The sequence below is a fragment of the Gossypium raimondii genome, chromosome 3 (assembly GCF_025698545.1).
Source record: "Gossypium raimondii isolate GPD5lz chromosome 3, ASM2569854v1, whole genome shotgun sequence".
NCBI lineage: Eukaryota > Viridiplantae > Streptophyta > Magnoliopsida > Malvales > Malvaceae > Gossypium > Gossypium raimondii.
This window is the reverse complement of record NC_068567.1, coordinates 61,643,351-61,661,481: the sequence shown is the minus strand read 5'-3', so window position 1 is coordinate 61,661,481 and position 18,131 is coordinate 61,643,351. Positions and strand designations below refer to the sequence as shown.

General features: G+C 34.9%; 2 protein-coding genes and 1 non-coding gene across 4 annotated transcripts; 2 read left to right on the top strand and 1 right to left on the bottom strand.

The window, feature by feature from the left end:
• Positions 1–437: 437 nt before the first annotated feature.
• Positions 438–4,395, top strand: LOC105795346 (protein DETOXIFICATION 46, chloroplastic). Its single transcript, XM_012624931.2, has 14 exons — positions 438–973; positions 1,078–1,172; positions 1,767–1,875; positions 2,053–2,108; positions 2,274–2,329; positions 2,450–2,588; positions 2,733–2,870; positions 2,939–3,007; positions 3,102–3,212; positions 3,359–3,487; positions 3,655–3,732; positions 3,841–3,912; positions 3,976–4,038; positions 4,129–4,395. The coding sequence occupies exons 1-14, from the start codon at positions 565–567 to the stop codon at positions 4,228–4,230; spliced, it is 1,626 nt and encodes a 541-aa protein (XP_012480385.1). The 5' UTR covers positions 438–564; the 3' UTR covers positions 4,231–4,395.
• Positions 4,396–5,697: 1,302 nt separating this feature from the next.
• LOC105795345 (protein DETOXIFICATION 46, chloroplastic) lies at positions 5,698–10,163 on the top strand. Of its 2 annotated transcripts, XM_012624930.2 has the most exons (14): positions 5,705–6,239; positions 6,328–6,422; positions 6,994–7,102; positions 7,273–7,328; positions 7,470–7,525; positions 7,645–7,783; positions 8,382–8,519; positions 8,613–8,681; positions 8,759–8,869; positions 8,984–9,112; positions 9,298–9,375; positions 9,476–9,547; positions 9,616–9,678; positions 9,776–10,163. In XM_012624930.2, the coding sequence occupies exons 1-14, from the start codon at positions 5,831–5,833 to the stop codon at positions 9,875–9,877; spliced, it is 1,626 nt and encodes a 541-aa protein (XP_012480384.1). In that variant the 5' UTR covers positions 5,705–5,830; the 3' UTR covers positions 9,878–10,163. The 2 variants fall into 2 exon arrangements, with proteins under 2 accessions (XP_052484688.1, XP_012480384.1); XM_052628728.1 differs by lacking the exons at positions 9,476–9,547; positions 9,616–9,678; positions 9,776–10,163 and having other exon boundaries at positions 5,698–6,239; positions 9,219–9,368.
• A 781-nt stretch (positions 10,164–10,944) lies between these two features.
• LOC105795343 (coatomer subunit alpha-1) lies at positions 10,945–16,607 on the bottom strand. The gene is made up of 4 exons (XR_008194631.1): positions 16,458–16,607; positions 16,124–16,362; positions 14,540–15,034; positions 10,945–14,231 (listed from the first exon to the last, which is right to left on the bottom strand). It is a non-coding gene; the product is annotated as a coatomer subunit alpha-1 (transcript).
• Positions 16,608–18,131: the final 1,524 nt, after the last annotated feature.

Below are 18,131 nucleotides of genomic sequence, written 5' to 3'. Positions count from 1 at the left end.
TCCAAATACATTTATGCCCACTTTTTAATGCACATCCAATATTTCATAAGTAATTTTCATATTTAATATTTAGTAATTTTATTTATAAGAATTTAATTGTTTATTTTAAAATTTTAAAATTAAATTCAATTGATAAATTCATTGGTATAACTTAAAAAAAAAAAACCTCATTTTCACTTTGGTTAACATGAAAAATTTTATTAACATTAATAATAATTAACTTACATTTTTAAATCTAATTTTAAAATAAAAATAAATAAACTAATCTAATACAACAATACTTACCAAAACAAGGAGAGGTCTGTTTATAGGTAAAACTGCAATTTCCAGATATGGAAAGAGAGACCATGATCTTAACAGTCTCTACATCAAAGTCATGAAAAGAGGTACCATTGGTAGATTCCAAGATTGTTCCAAAAACTGGGGAATCTCTGTTGGGCCAAATTGCAATAAAAAGAAAATAAAAGGAGTCACCCCAACAACCACAACACAAAGTTTTTTCAACCGTTCTTTCTTTGTCCCAACGCCGAAACTCTCTGCTACTCCATTTTAGCTGAGAAAAATATGCAAGCTACACCTCTCTTTTATCCTCCATTGAAAAACCCAAACCTTAAACCATTGTATTTTCGTTACTCTTCAACTTTTTCCACCAAACCGCCATTGCCATATCTCGGTTTCCCTCGTTTCCCTTCTAAAGTCCATCGTTTCATCAAGAACTGCATTGTTTCTAGCCATGAACTATCCCATCTCGACACTGAAATCACAGCACAAAATGGTGGGTTTCCGTTGTGCGACCGAGTAAATGAAGGAGAAGATGATAAAATGTTGGGAACCCAAAGTTTATGGAGTCAAATTAAGGAGATAGTGATGTTTACGGGACCTGCAACTGGTCTTTGGATTTGTGGGCCATTGATGAGCTTAATTGATACTGCGGTTATTGGTCAAGGAAGCTCCATTGAGCTTGCTGCTTTAGGTAAAAAGCCCTTCTTTTTTCCTTTCATTTGGGTATTCATTTCTCACTTGACTGTTAGCTGATGAATTGGGTTTTTTTATTGTTGTTGTTTGGGAGTTTTACAGGGCCTGGAACAGTTCTATGTGATTATATGAGTTATGTATTTATGTTCCTTTCTGTCGCTACTTCCAATATGGTTGCCACTTCCCTTGCTAGAGAGGTGAGTGTTTTCACCTGATAATTAGTTGCATTTACATATATATATATATATTTATATATACGTGCGCGTGTTCTTGTATGACCAAGCTATTTGCAGCTCTGTCATGTATTTTGGAGTGTTTGTTTTATCTTCTGTAGTTCTTCTGTTGATTTTTCCATTTATGCAACTGATATAGCTTATGATCTTCCTATGTTCTATAGCTAAACTACCATGTAACACTTAGATTGCATTTTGATCATTTTACTCAAAAAAATGGGTAAATTATGAAAGAGTAAATTAGTAATTTAAGTTAAAAATTTTATCTATTTGTATTGTTAAAAACTGAGTTAGTTGGCTGAATAATCAGAAAGTGAAATGTGGCATGCCACGTGTATCTCATGTTGACGTATAAATATCAGTTTTTAACAGCAAAAAGCGATGAAATTTTTAACATAATGACCAGTTTGCTCTTTAATTTAATATACATGGACTAATTTGTCCTTTTTTAGTAAAGAAGGCAAAATACAATTTGATTCCTAGTTCAGTACCCTTCATGATACTTTTATCCTAAATAAATACATATATATTGGTATTGAACTAGACTCCATGGTGCAGGATAAAAATGAAGTACAGCACCAGATTTCTGTCTTACTTTTTGTTGGTTTGACTGGTGGCTTATTCATGCTTTTCTTTACTAAATTTTTTGGTTCATGGGCACTAACAGGTAATCAACATAGCCTCATGCCTTATGCTTGTTTTCTCCTACGTGTTTCGATGTTCCGGTTTAGCCATTTTTTGATATTCAGCTTGCTTTGTTTCGTTCTTGCTACCATCTTATAGCTAACAATGATCTTCAATGAGTTCCAATTGGCTGTTTAATTTCTCATGCTTTTATTTCCAGCTTTTACGGGGCCGAATAATGCTCATATTGTACCAGCCGCAAACACGTATGTTCAGGTTCGTTTTCATAAGTTCTTGTTCTATAAAAAATTGCCAAGCATTCAGCTATATGTTTCTTGTTGTTAATCATTTGTTGCAGTTTATGGAATCGTCCGCTCTGTTGCTTAATTCTTCTCGTATTTCCTTCAGTCTTAACCGCATTTAAATCTTTTCCGGTGATAGATTCGTGGTTTGGCATGGCCTGCAGTTCTTGTTGGATGGGTTGCTCAAAGTGCAAGGTAGGCTAATTTGCAATAGTATTATGCCGTTACTAAGTTTCTACAATGGCATCTTTTGCTCGTGTTCAGATTTTTTATACGTGTATTTTATACTCCGATTTCTCATTTTTTGTCACACAGTCTCGGCATGAAAGATTCTTGGGGACCTTTAAAGGCCTTGGCTGTTGCTAGTGCTGTAAACGGAATTGGGGATATAGTACTCTGCAGCTTCTTAGGCTATGGCATAGCTGGTGCTGCTTGGGCAACAATGGTGTCACAAGTATATTCATTGAACATTTCGACATTTACATTTCATAATTTAATCATCATTATCATACCCTTTACATGCTTGTAGATTCTTTCTCGATCTTCTAGTTTCGAATTTCTTGAAACTCGTTGCTTGCTAACCAAGTCAACTTCCCAGGTTGTTGCTGGTTACATGATGATCACTTCTTTAAACAAGAAAGGATATAATGCATATACCATCTCCATTCCGTCCCTCGATGACCTTCAAACAATTTCCGGACTTGCTGCCCCGGTGTTCATAATGATGATGGCAAAGGTTTGGATGCATTTTATTTTAAAGCTTTATATACTCAAATTTTATTTTTTATTTATTTATTTTTTTAGGTAGCTTTCTACGCACTCATTATCTATTTCGCGACAAATATGGGCACACACACGGCGGCCGCTCATCAGGTTACTGAACACTCTCTATTAGTTTTGATTTCTTTTTGCTCTCCGATGCTAAAACATATCGGTCTTAATATTACGAGTCTGTGCTTCACTCTAGGTCATGATCCAAACCTATTGTATGTGCACCGTATGGGGTGAGCCGTTATCCCAAACCGCACAGTCATTTATGCCGGAATTGCTTTACGGTATCAACAAAAATTTACCGAAGGTATGGGATTCCAGTTTTCATTTAGTGAATTATCCATATCTTTATACGGTGGTTATAGATTTTCATTCAATCACGAATGTGTGGAATGCAGCTTCCGTTGTGAGTTTTGTTTGCTCGATAATAACCAACTTTATAATGTTCACTAGGCTCGAACGCTGCTAAAATCACTTGTCATCATCGGAGCTAGCCTTGGACTGATATTGGGTATAGTTGGAACATCAGTTCCTTGGTTGTTTCCCAATATCTTCACATCCGATCGGAAGGTCATACACGAGGTTAGTCCTTGCATTTTTCGAGTTTACAACATTCTTTATATTCTTTTCATTTTTCCTATGTATCCCAAGAAAGGACTGATCCCGAGAGGTATTACTCTGTCTCTACTCTTTGTTACTTCGAATACAAGGAACGTTTAATTCAAAAGAAGAAATGCTTTTAATTGCAGATGCACAGAGTGTTGGCACCGTATTTTGTCGCGCTAGCCGTGACACCGGCTACTCATAGCCTCGAAGGAACATTGTTGGTATGTTTGGAAAATTAGTCTTTGGCTAGAAGTTCGCCGTTTATATAATGTTAATGCCGACTATATTCTAGACCATATTACGATATCACAATATCTGTTCATTTGCAGGCAGGACGAGACCTTAAATTTGTAAGCTTATCAATGAGCGGATGCTTCTCGTTGGGTGCCGTTGTACTACTGGTAATATCTCCGTACCCTCCGTTCTGCATATTTGGAAATTTCTAATGTTTCTCTTGGTATCAGCTGGTAAGCAGCGGAGGATACGGTTTGTCGGGTTGCTGGTATGCACTCCTAGGATTTCAATGGGTAAAAATCAATATCCTCAGTTCTCAATGATGCATACGATACGGTACTCGGACTGACTTGAACCCTGACTTCCTTTTATCCGTTTTCTAGGCTCGGTTTTTCCTCTCTCTGCAACGCCTTCTTTCTCCTACCGGCATACTTCACTATGAAGAATCGAACGATTGTAAACCGGAGAAGCTAAAAGCTGCTTAGTGTATCAATTTTTGAGATCAATCAGAGTATAGTTAACTTATACTCCCTCTGTCTCGGTAAAACTGTCACAGTTGGGTCAAAATTTTTAAACTTTGACCTCAATTATTTTAAATATTTTAACCAATTAAATTTTATAAAAATATATTCGAAAACTATTTTATTTTTATAATATTTTCTCAAATTTTATTTATAATAAATTCTATAAAAATAATAGGTCAAAGTTAAAAGCTTTTGACCAAAATCAAAATGTGACGACATCGAATTTTATTTTATTAAATTCATAAATATTTTAATTTTTACAATATAAAATAAATATTTTATATTTAAAATAGTGAAAATAGCTTGAATTTTTATATTGTAGTTTCTGTACTTAGAAAAGTTTTTGTTTAGAAATATTTATGATTTCTTTAAAATTTACTAAATAATAAAAAAATAAAAAAATCCAAAATAATATGAAAAAATGAGAATAGAATTTAATCGAATTTAAAATCATGAATTATCTGGAAAATTGAAAAAATTCCACCGAATAGAATAAAAATACAGCTTGTTATGAATTTAATGCAACTTGTTGTCAATGTGCTAACCACATTATTGCATTTGCACTACTAGTAAACGTCTAATTTTTCTCAGGTCCCTATACTTTTCAAAATTTTAAATTTTAATCTTTCATCTTTTAATTTCAAAATTTTAATATTAATTTAAAAACTTAATAAATATTTAAATCTAAAAGGATTCCAATAATAAATATATAAAATACTTAAATTGAAAATTAATATCTTAAATTAAATTTTCATCAAGAGAGAATAAAAAACTCTGTCTACTCTTTTAATAGTTTAGCCTTTACATAATAAAGGGATTGATTTGGCTCAACAAAAATGTAAAGGGACTTATTTAGCAAAAGTAAACTAGTTCAAGACTCTTTCAATAATTTAGCCTTTATACTTTATCCGCTCTTTGTGGATACGAATCAATCTAATTTAGCTTTAAAAAATCAATATGCAAGTTACAAAAACGTGGAGAGAGAGGTTCAATTAAAAGGATTAAATACAAAAAGGGTCCTCCATCTATAGTATTTTTCTCAATTAGGTACTTATATATTATTTTTGGTCAGAAATGGTGTCAAAACCATCAATTTCATCTCATTTTACTCTCAAAACACGATACCAATCAACAGTAACATGACAAGTGACATGTTCTTATTGGCCTCCATACACTTTTTGGATAAAATACGACAAAGTTGATACTTTAGGTACCACGTTTTACCAAAAAAAATTATAGGCACCTAAGTGAAAAAGGTATAATGTAGGGGCCAGTTTTGCAATTAAACCTTATCTAAAAGTAAAACTGCAATTTGCAGACATGGATGGGGGGTCAAAACAAGATCTACGATACCATTGGTTGAAAACAAGATTTTTTTCCAAAAATTGGAGGGATCTTCGTTGGGGCACACTGCAATAAAAAAGGAAATTAAAGGCAGCCAACAACAACCAGACCAGAACACAATACAAACACAAAAAAACCTTTCGTCTTTTCGTTCTTTGTCCCAAACACCGGCAAGTTCATAACTGTAAAAAAAAAAATCCATTTTAGCTGAGAAAATATGCAAGCTACACCTCTCTTTTATCCTCCATTGAGAAACCCAAACCTTAAATCATTATCTTTTTACCACTCTTCCACGTTTTCCACTAGGCCGCCATTGCCACACCTCGGTTTCTCTCGGTTACTTTCTAAAGACCATCGTTTTATCAAGAACTGCATTGTTTCTAGCCAAGAACTATCCCATTTCGACACTGAAATCACAGCACAAAATGGTGGGTTTTCGTTGTGCGACCGAGTAAATGAAGGGGAAGATGATAAAAAGTTGGGAACCCAGAATTTATGGAGTCAAATTAAGGAGATAATGAAGTTTACAGGACCTGCAACTGGCCTTTGGATTTGTGGACCATTGATGAGTTTAATTGATACTGCAGTTATTGGTCAAGGAAGCTCCATTGAGCTTGCTGCTTTAGGTAGAAAACAAAAAGACTCTTCATTTTGGGTATTCGTTGACTCTTTTCTATTAAATTAGCTGAGTCTGAACTGGTTTTTTTTTTACAGGGCCTGGAACAGTTCTTTGTGATTATATGAGCTATGTTTTTATGTTCCTTTCTGTTGCTACTTCCAATATGGTTGCCACTTCCCTTGCTAGAGAGGTCAGTGTTTTCAACTGATAATATGTATGTTTGTATGAGCTATGTTTTTATGTTCCTTTCTGTTCCTACTTCCAATATGGTTGCCACTTCCGTTGCTAGAGAGGTCAGTGTTTTCAACTGATAATATGTATGTACATATTACTAAACTATTTTGATAATAAGCAAATTGATCTCTCTAAAAATCGATTTCAAAATGAAGCAACTAAACAATTAATCAATGGTTTTCTTTTCAATATACACATTTTTATTAGTATAATAATAAATTTAGCTCTCAAAATTTTACCTATTCTATCAATTTGTTCATGGTTTAACAAAATTAGCTCTAACATTTATACATTATGTCAAATTAATCCTACTTTAACAAATTTGAGAGGAATCAGTTTACTCAATATCGGAATTAAGAGAGACTAAAGAGGTCTTTTTACCATATTTCAGAGATTTGAATTCATTAAATGGAGTGTTTGTTTTATCTACTATAGTTCTTATGCTGATTTTGTAATTTATGTAATTGATTTAACTTAGAGATATATATACATATATATATTGCACTGAACTAGACACCATATTGCAGGATAAAAAAGAAGTGCAGCACCAAATATCTGTCTTACTTTTTGTTGGTTTGGCTGGTGGCTTATTCATGCTTTTCTTCACAAAATTTTTTGGTTCATGGGCACTAACAGGTAATCAACATAACCTCATGCCTTATGCTTGTTTCTCCTACGTGTTTCGATGTTCCAGTTTAGCCATTTTTCGGTATTCAGTCTCAGCCTGCCTCGTTTCGTATTTGCTAACAATGATCTTCAATGAATTCCAAATAGGCTGTTTAATTTCTCATGCTTTTGTTTTCCAGCATTTACGGGGCCGAATAATGTACATATCGTACCGGCAGCAAACACATACGTTCAGGTTCGGTTCTATAAGTTTGTGTTCTGTTTCGTTTCTTCTTGTTAATCGTTTGAAACAGTTTATGGTATCATCCGCTCCGTTGCTTAAGGCTTATCGTATTTCCTTTATCCTTAACGGCATTTAAACGTTTTCCTGTTATAGATTCGTGGCTTGGCATGGCCGGCGGTTATTGTCGGATGGGTTGCTCAAAGTGCAAGGTAGGTTAATTTGCAATCGTGTTATGCCGTTTGGCCTCGAATTAAGTTTCTACAACGGCATCTTTACTTGTTTTCGGATTTTTATATGTATGTTTTATGCTCGGATTTTCGTCACACAGTCTCGGCATGAAAGATTCTTGGGGACCTTTGAAGGCCTTAGCTATTGCTAGTGCTATAAATGGTGTTGGAGATATAGTACTTTGCAGCTTCTTAGGCTATGGCATAGCTGGTGCTGCTTGGGCAACAATGGTGTCACAAGTATAGTCATCCAACATTTCCGCATTTATCTTGGTAAAAAGATCTCTCCAGTTCCTTTCTATTTTAAAATCGAGCAAATTAGTCTCTCTCAAAACAATCGGAGCAATTTAATCCTTACCAATTCCGAAAGTAAGCAACTAAAGACAATTAATCACGGCTTTAATGTGGTCCATCAATTGTATATGATTTTGATTGGTATAATAACAAATGTATCCTTCAATGTGTTTATATGTTGTCATTTTGGCCTTATTTTAAAAAATTCAACAAATGTAGCCTCAACATTTACATAAATGTTGCAGGATGAATTTGTTAAATTAGGACCAAATTTGTTATTATATTAATCGAAATCATGTACAATTGACGGAAAACATTAACGTGATAATTAATTGTCCTTAGTTGCTCACTTTTAAAATTAACAATGATTTCTCTGATTTTTTTAGAGGGACTAATTTGCTCCATTTCGAAATTGAAAGGGACTGAAGAGGTCTTTTTACTTTTATCTTTCGTAATTTAATCGTCTCCATCGTATCTCGATATTGCCGTTTCGAATTTCTGGTTACTCGAATCTTGTTGCTTGCTAACCAAGTCAACTTCCCAGGTTGTTGCTGGTTACATGATGATTGATTCTTTAAACAAGAAAGGATTTAATGCATTTGCAATCTCGGTTCCGTCCCTCGATGACCTTAGAACAATTTTCACAATCTCTGCCCCGGTTTTCATAACGATGATGGCAAAGGTGAGATGCATTTTACATTATTTCGTTTCGACAACTTGATGATTTCGGACTTGTCGCCCTGGTGTTCATCTGAAGACCTTTCCATTGTTTTAGGTTGCTTTCTATGCACTCATCATCTATTTTGCGACAAATATGGGCACGTACACCGTGGCTGCTCATCAGGTTATCGAACTCTCTTTCTTGCTCTCCAATGCTAAAACTTATCAGTCTTAACGTTATGAGTCCGTGCTTCACTCTAGGTCATGATCCAAACCTATTGGATGTGGACCGTATGGGGCGAGCCTCTATCCCAAACTGCACAGTCTTTTATGCCGGAATTGCTATATGGAATCAACAGAAATTTGTCAAAGGTATCAATTCCGGTTTCTTTTTATCGGAAGTATTCATATCTGTTGTTGGTGATTATCGAAGAATTGCATAAACTCTTTTCACTCGATATTAATTGAGTTCGTATTGTTCATCAGGCTCGAATGCTGCTAAAGTCACTTATCATCATCGGAGCTATCCTTGGACTGATATTGGGTATAGTCGGAACAGCAGTTCCTTGGTTATTTCCCAATATCTTCACAGCCGACCAGAAGGTCATAGACGAGGTTAGTCTTTGCAGTTTTTGAGTTTATATTCCTTGTTATACAAGTCATCACCGTGTATAAGTTGTCCTATGGATCCCGAGAGGAATTACTCCATCTCTACTCTCAGTTACCCGGACATGAGGAGGAGATTACGTCCCCTGCAATTCCGACTTTTCGTTAAAGACAATGAATGCTTTTAATTGCAGATGCACAAAGTGTTGGCACCTTACTTTATCTCACTAGCCGTGACACCGGCTGCTCTCAGCCTTGAAGGAACATTGTTGGTATGTATCTTAAACCTGGTTTTATTCAACAAAATGACTTGGCTCAAACTTCACGATATAATTTTAATGCCGACTATGTTCTGTCTCGCGTCCATTGCAGGCAGGGCATGATCTTAAATTCGTTAGCTTAATGATGAGTGGATGCTTCACGTTGGGTGCTATTGTACTACTGGTAAGGATCTATCTCCGTACACTCAGTTCCACATACTCGGAAATTTCTAATGTTTCTCTCGGTGTCAGCTGGTGAGCAGTGGTGGATTCGGTTTGCCGGGCTGCTGGTATGCCCTCATAGGATTTCAATGGGTAAAAACCAATATACTCGGTTCTCGATGATGGATACGGTACAGTACTCAAACCGACTCGAACACTGACTTCCTTTTTCTTTTTTTTGGGTTTCCAGGCTCGGTTTTTTCTTTGTCTACAACGCCTCCTTTCACCTACTGGCATGCTTTATTCCGAAGAATCGAACGATTATAAACCCGAGATGCTAAAAGTTGCTTAGTGTACCATTTGCAAAGACATTGAATCACTGCAATCTCAGCCTGTGCTTTAATATTGGCTGCTTATATGATTCTTTTCATTAATGCCTCTAAGAGGCTGCTGTTACAGATTTTATATTTTTAAATTTTCAACAGCAAATTGTAACTGTAAAATCTTAATCTAATTTAATTTATGTAATCATTTGTTGAAGAAGTTAGAAACTGAGCTGGATACGGCTTGTTTTATCATTACGATTATAAATGAACCGAATTTGAAAGAATAAATTTATGTTCATGTTTGTTTATTTATTTTAAATTTTGTTTGTATTTTATTCCAATTCATTAAAATTTTTAATTTTTTGCTTGTTTGTTTAATATTTATTTATTTATTTATTTAAGATGGCTTAAATATGATAGGGACCCTACTTCTCAAAATTAAAATATAAAGATTAAATTTTTATATTTTATAAAAGTACAAGAAACTTTGGTATATTTAAACCATTTAAAATGAACTTTGAGCGTTAATCAACTTAACTCAAATTTTTATCCAAACTTAATTTTAAAAATATTTTAAATAGTAATACTACAAAGGAATAAATTTAAGCTTTGAACAAGATTGCAAACATAAAATTCCATTGGCCTTAGTCAAATCACAATGGTTAAAATGTGTCATTCATCCTTTTACTCTTTACAAATTAAACAGAAACTCATTAATAATCCTATCATTACAATATATATTTTTTAACTTTTCATTTTAAATGATGTTCCATAAGATCTGATATAAAATTAATGCTTTAAGAATATAATTAGAGTGTTCTAAAGTATGAGGACCAATTTAAAATAATGGTCATATTTGAATAAATGAACTAAGTTAATTTCTCCGTTTTATTTCCAAAATTCGGTCTCTCTACTTGTTTGAATTCAAAATTAAAACCCAATTGATAATATTATTAATGAACTTCCGTTTAATTTGAATATGGGCATGGTTTAAAAATTAAAGTCCAAATGATACTGCAAAGGGAAAAACAAGAATATTACCAATTGGATTTTAATTTTTAAATCAAACTAACAAATAAATAGACTAAATTCCTGAAATTAAAAATAGAGAGACTGAATTTCAAAAGTCCAAAAAGTACAGGCACTAAGGACATAATTAGTCCTAAATGTTGTGGGTAGAGTGCAATGCAACACAACAAAAGGTTCGGGTACTTGAATAGGAAAAAATACCAAGCAATGGGAACTTGAAAAAAAAAAAAAAAGGTATCAAAGAGAAGTGAGCAAATTTGACACACATTAACATGTAATTGTCCTATATATGAGATATGACCATTATCTATTTTAAACAAGGGCCCTCTGACTATTTTCAGACGTGACTGGTACGGCATTTGCTCAAGGTTGAGCAAGATTAAAGAAACAAGCCTCGACTATGTAGTTCAAAATTATCGAATTTGAGAAGGAGAACAAAGCAAACCTGATGCGTCTGCTCCGATGACTGCGAGCTCACAGATTGTACACAATTGACCCTCCTGGGTAGGCACGTAGCGAGTAGTACAGTAAGGACAAGATACATCTTTCTGTCCTCGGTAAATCGGGACGTAAGTTGCCCCACATGTCACAAAAGGGTTCCTGAAATCGTAGTTTAACTGAGATGCATCTGTCATATTCCTCTCTGAAGCCTGGAGTACTTGCCTCGCTGCCTTTGAATGGTTCTCGTTAGGGTTTGTTTCTAGAAGACGCCTGGCGAAGTTAGCGGCTGTAGCCAGGTTTTTCGCCTTGAAACAGATGGTCATTGCGTTTCGCAGAGCAAGTCTGAGATGAGGCATTTGAAGGTTGCAATGGGTGAAGTAGGCAGCGAGCTCCTGCTGGCGTACCGGATTGTCTTTCAATTCTCTACGCTTAAGCTCCATCTGCAGACCAAGAACATACTCCTTAGCGATGATAATTAACTCTTTGACTTCATCAACTTCCCTCCTCGACTCAACAACAATCAATGGAATTGTATGAAGAATGCTGAGGAAAAGCCGAAGAGCCTCGGTAAATTTTCCATCTGTTGTGGCCTTGTACCCAGCCTTCAGCTTCTCGTCTAGCTGAGAAAAGTTGAATACGAGAGCGGGTGGACCCCTCACATTAGGACTAGCAGACTCACTCCATCCCCTCTCAACTGCCAAGGACACCACTGGCGCAGATGAAAATGCACGAAGATAGCTATGGCTGCCAGTGTGAAGATCGAGAAACATGGATTTTAAAGGAGCAAAGTTTCTTATTCCAAGTTGCCTGCTTAGCAAACGCATGGCTGTATCAAAATTGCCAGCAGCCGCATGATCAGCAGCAAGTGACGACCTCTGAGTCCAAATTTGATTCACAGGCATACCAGGAGTTGGTGCCACGAAAACAGAAGAACGAGCATTAACCCTTGGTGTCTCTACCTCAGGAGGGAGTTCTAAGTCTTCAAGGTCCCATCCACCCTCTTCATTGTCTTCAGCCACTTCCCCATCCTCCAAAATTGCAGTAACATCTCCGTTCTGCAAGTCATCAGCATCGACCATATCAAGATCTTCACCCCAATCACCATCTGCACCCTCCTCCTCTTCCTCCACCGCACCCCTGCCAGTACTATCGAATCCACCTTCAAATATACCTTTCATTACTCTCAACAGAGGCCAATCACCACAACAAATAACGGGTGCCGGAGGCATCAATAAGGAAGGTTTTTTCCCTTCTGGCAAAGAAGGGACATCATCTCCCAACTCAGCAGCTAACCTTTCAGCAACATCATGTAGCCCATGGACTGATGCTGTAACATAAGCAAGAGGCAAATGACCAGCATTCTCCAAGATCTTTACACGTTCTTGGATATCACCAAGATACAAAGCATTGTGAAACTGGCCCATAATGTCGTTCTTGACTTCTGCAATCTTCAGCATCTTGGACAGCTTTTCCAGGTTACCATTTATGCGATAAAGAAATGACAACCTCTCAAAGTTCTTTGTCCTCTGGTAGGCATATTCAACTATACCTGCATTGCCTTGGCGAAGGGCTTCCACACCCAACCTATACCAATGATCCTTGTCATCAATCTCCTTAGCTGATGCAACAGCAATTTGAATGTTCCCACTCTCTATAGCCAAGTTAAACCGAGTTTTCTCATCTTTGACAAAATGGAGAGCCACTTCAGGGAACCCCTTCTGTTGTAGATAAGCAATCACGGCCTCACCACAAAGCTGGGAGTTTCTTATCATGCTCATAACATGATCATACCTCTTCCGAAGCAGAGACAGCTTAAAAATGTATTCTGTAGCATCAATGACCAGCGTCTTGTTCTTCCCATCACGGTCCAGGCAAAATATTTTGTTTCCAGAAACCTTAGTTAGGTATATTGGAACATCAAGAGTTCGAATTATTCCACTATCTCCATTGGGTAGGCAGTATTTTATATGGTTTAGAGTGGTGTAAATAAAAACACCATTTTCATCCCAGGCTCCACTCTTAACTCGTATTGTCTCATGAAAAGTGCACTGGTGCACAAGTTTCTTGCTAGTAATGATAATGGAATGCTTGCTGAGCAAAGCAACACTCTCCATGTCACTAGACCAAACAACATACTTCACAAAAGGCGTTTGTAGATCACCAAGAACAAGTCTCTGCTGGAGATCAAATACAACCACTCTATCGTCTGATCTACACAATAAATTACCTGTTCCAGCATAGAAAATTGCATCCGTAGGCACTGGAAGACCACTTTTTTTAACAACCTCATTTTTAAGATTCTTGATTAAGACTTGGTTGTTGCTTTTGTCGAGTACAGCAAAACGGTTCCGAGCCACAAATATAGCAGAACTACCAGGACCTCTCTTTGCCTCCTGCAAGTCATTCCTACCAATGCTGTCTTTTGGTATCTGATACAACTCATAAGTTCCTCCATCAACATCTGAGCAGATAAGAACGGCATTTTCTGTGGGACTATAAGAAAGAGTCCTTGGACATTGATTCAGGGTTGTGGAACCGGGCCGCCGGATAGGAACTATTTGTGTCTCTTTTTGTGTTGAAAAGTCATAATACCTTAAGAATCGATCCTTGGCATAAAACAGAGAATCCCCACTAACTGCAAAAGCAGGCCGTTCTCTCTCTAGCTTAAATACAATCATACCACTGTCATGTCCAGCTGCCAAAAGATTAATCTCAGGATGGGCTGCAAGAATCCAGAACCTGTCATGTTCTCGACGGAAAGTTTGAAGTCCAGTTCGCTTTGTTGCATCCCACACTCGAATACTTTTATCCTCGAATTGGATACAATGATGTCTTGTTTGGCATGGAACATGACACATGACACATTATTCATGTGTCCTCTCAAGGTATCCACTTCCCAAGCCTTGGTATCTGAAAAAAACCAAACAATTTACTCAATCCCACAACAATTCAAGAGTCTAAATTCCCTGCTGCAAAAAAAATTATCCACCTACTTTTAGCAGTTTGTATATACACAGCCAAGATCATAAAATAAAATGAAGAAGTTGCGGTGGCAGGCTAAACTACCAAGGGCCACCATATCCAACTTACAGGAGGGGAAAGAAAGAGGTAAGTCCCTATAAAATTTATAGTTAGAAAAAGAATTACTTACAAAAACTTTAATCAGTATATCTACCAAATGCAACATATAACGGAAGTGATATAGTTCCTGTATTTACCATTCATACGCCACAATTTCACTTGGCGGTCATCGGCACCAGAGACTATCAAAGGTAAAGTTGGATGAAATGCAGCCCAATTTACTCCTCGGTCATGTCCTTCCAACACATACTTGACAACTGCATCAACACCACCAAAAAGATCTGTGTTCATCTGACTCAACCGTAAAATGTCATCTGCTGGGGAGGCACCCTTCTTTTTCAAGGAACTAACATCCCAAACTCGAACAGTCTGGTCAAGGGAGGCCGACACAACCAGGTCATCTTTAGGATGGAATGAGGCGCACATAACATAGTGATTATGACCAGTCAACACAGAGATGCAAGTTCGAGACTGCCAGTTCCATATGCGAATGGTTTGATCATCACTGGCACTCACAATCCATGGATGTTCATGATGAAATTGCACAGTACGAATATAATCAAGATGTCCAAGAAGGGTAAAAAGACATCTATGCAACTTGTAGTTCCAGACCTTTATCTTGTAATCATCCCCTGAAAAAATAAAAAATTTAATGTCATTTGGATTCCACAAGTACCTTATGCTCTGTAACAGAAAATCATAGCACAAATGGAGATTTTTGAGCTAATCTCAAATTCAGACTTCTATTGCCTATGTTGAACAAGTCAAGGAAATTTCAAATCATAAACCTTATTAAATCAATTTGTTATTCCTTAATTCTAATGATATAATCACTAATAGGAGTGAAATGCAAATCCCAATAAAATGGTAAATAAACTGTTAAAAAAATTTATACATTCCAGTCTATTACAAATTCTAAATATGCTCAAATATTTAACTCCATTTTCCACTCACTTGTATTAAAGCTTTATATTTAGGAATCTTCATCGACAACAATTTACCCTAAAAAAAGCATTAAACTAAACAAATTCAAAATTATTCATTCAACTGGTTTTATTACAAAGATTGTGACCCTCTTATTCGGTATATGAAAGGTTGTAACCGTTGGGCAGTTCAAGACTTCGGTCTTCCAGCTAGAATGGAAATGCAAATAAAATAGCACCAAGGAAGGCAGGGTGGGATGGGACATAGTTACTATCTTAAAGGGAAGGTAGTTTTGGGCAGAAAATTTTGAGGACTTGACTAGCTGCTTCTATCTTAAGGCACATCTGGTCTTATCTTTTGCAGGCCAGCAGCTCAGGCTCTCTCCGAGTGACATGGTTGTAAGATTACAACCTTAGAAACAATTGTTTTAGGCAGATCTCGATCCCAAATTCTTACATTCAGCATTGGACAATGCTCTTGCATTGAAGGTATAGTGCCAGGCCTTGAATTTCTACTGGCCTTGAGTCAGGTATCCATATCAAGAAGGTGAAGATCTAAACGAAAGTCCAAATACATGAAATCTCTATAATAAATATAGATCCAGCAACATCATATGCATCGGATTTCTCAAATGCCATACAGTTACATGAATAAAATATAGCTCCAGAAACTAAACTAATTCAAACTAATTCATAAGCAAATTCCACAATTTCACATTCAAATCCATAGATCACTAAAATAATTAACGAGATTCATTAAGAAATAAAACTGAGGCGAAAAGGAAAAGAAATCCGAACCTCCAGAGACAAACAAAGGTTGAGACATGTGAAAATGGACACCACGAACAGGGCCATCGTGTTCGTCAAATCGATCAATCAAAGTCCCCATCCGATAGTCCCATAACTGAATAACGCCACTGTGAAGACTAGCTAAGATCCACGGCCTCTTGGTGTGGAAACTTAGTCCCTTCACTCTATTACTCTTCGTCTCAAACTTCGTCAACATTTTTGTTCCTTTATCTCCAACTACTAATTCTCTGCAATATCAAATCAAATTCAACGTAAGTATATGCGTAACCAAACGGGCAGAATCCGATTTGAAAATTGAACGATGAAAATGAGAATAATTTACCTCAGATCTGATACAGCATCTAAAATTAAGAACAAGAAATGAGAAGAAATTGAATTTGGGTTTAAATGAACAGAAACAGAGAGTTTTGGATCCTCTCTTCATGAAATTTTTATTTAAGATCTGAGCCTAGAAATCTAGGAATTTTATTATTGTTTCTTCAACCTATCTTACGGTGCCGTTTTTGTGCGGTAAAAGGGAACTTTTGTAGTGTAAGTATTAAATTGAATTTATAAAATTTGTTTGATAATTATAAAAAATATAATTAGATTTTTTGATAAATATATATTTAAATAAAAATATTTTTGATTCTTAGATATTTCAAAATTAAATTTTAAATCTAAAATTTTATAGGATAATATAATATTAAAATAAATAAAATTGAAGTAATTGAAAATATTTTTATTAAGTGATAATAACTTTTATCTATCTATCATTTTCAACACAAAAATTTCTATTGAATTGTTTTTATTTTAGATTATAAAACATGTGTAAAAATTAAATCGTTGAAAATATTATTTTTAATAGATTTAAAGTTTTTAATAATCTATCAATTTTGATAGTGAATTATTAAAGACAATTAATCACATACAATCAATGTTTTTCATCCATGAAACATAATTTTGATTGATATAATAATAAATTATGATATTATTTTTTCTATTTTCTTTATACATTTTTATTTTGAAAAGTATTATTATTTGGTATATTAATGGTGGAAATTATTAATTTCATAAAGAGGATTGAGAATTTACCGCATATATTATTTATTTATTTTTAATTTTTTAAATAATGTAAATGTCTGTGGCTTATGAACTTGAAAATTCCCACTATTATAACATTTAAAATTTAATGTATTTGTTGTTGTTCAAATAATGTAATCATTTTACTTTTTATTTAAGAAATAAAGGAAATTTCCATTAAATTTAAACATTTATATTTTTATATTAAAAGATTTTATTTAAAATTAAAGTCTAATTATTAAAATGTTCAAATTTAATGAAATTCAATTAATTGTATTATTGTCTACTGAATCATTAGTGTAATGGTAAAAAAATTGAGATGATTTTAGACCCTCGTTGACACTAGATTCAAGATTCAAGTTGTTGACAACCCATTCCCCATCCCACTAAAAGAAAAATAATAATGTTATTATTTGAACTTTAATTTTAAATTTCGGCAAGTAATGAAATTAAATTTTAAAATTTATAAGAAAAACACAATAAATTTAAGAAATCAAAAATATAGGGAGTGAGGGTAGAATTAAGCGTTTCCTAGCTGTCCAAAATGCAAATGCAATAATGTTTTATGTGAATATATTATTTTATATCTGAGTTTGAATTTAATGTTAAGTTAAGGAATTAAAGTTTTTTTCAAGTTTTAAATTCGATAAATAAGTTTTTCTTTTACAATTAAGTATTTAATTCTAATTTTAATGTTTAATTTGATACCGAATTACTACGCACCATTGTTGAAAGTAATTATATGACCACCTAATCAAAAATCAAACCATCGGATAAAAAACTTTTCGAATCAAATGTAAATAAAATAAAAAACTAATGACTTGAGAATGTAATTCTTCACTAACTTGAAAAAATAAACCATCAAATACACCACATACAAGTGATTGGAGGCTCAACATAATCCCCACCATGAGATTTTATTTTAGATACAATT

What these genes read in the sequence shown, in the direction of transcription:
- LOC105795346 (XM_012624931.2), top strand. Translation starts at nt 565, where the DNA reads ATGCAAGCTACACCTCTCTTTTATCCTCCATTGAAAAACCCAAACCTT. An exon ending in CATTGAGCTTGCTGCTTTAG is followed by an intron (nt 974 to 1,077) that starts GTAAAAAGCCCT and finishes GGAGTTTTACAG; the next exon opens with GGCCTGGAACAGTTCTATGT. An exon ending in CCACTTCCCTTGCTAGAGAG is followed by an intron (nt 1,173 to 1,766) that starts GTGAGTGTTTTC and finishes TCCATGGTGCAG; the next exon opens with GATAAAAATGAAGTACAGCA.
- LOC105795345 (XM_012624930.2), top strand. Translation starts at nt 5,831, where the DNA reads ATGCAAGCTACACCTCTCTTTTATCCTCCATTGAGAAACCCAAACCTT. An exon ending in CAGCAAACACATACGTTCAG is followed by an intron (nt 7,329 to 7,469) that starts GTTCGGTTCTAT and finishes TTCCTGTTATAG; the next exon opens with ATTCGTGGCTTGGCATGGCC. An exon ending in ACCAGAAGGTCATAGACGAG is followed by an intron (nt 9,113 to 9,297) that starts GTTAGTCTTTGC and finishes TTTTAATTGCAG; the next exon opens with ATGCACAAAGTGTTGGCACC.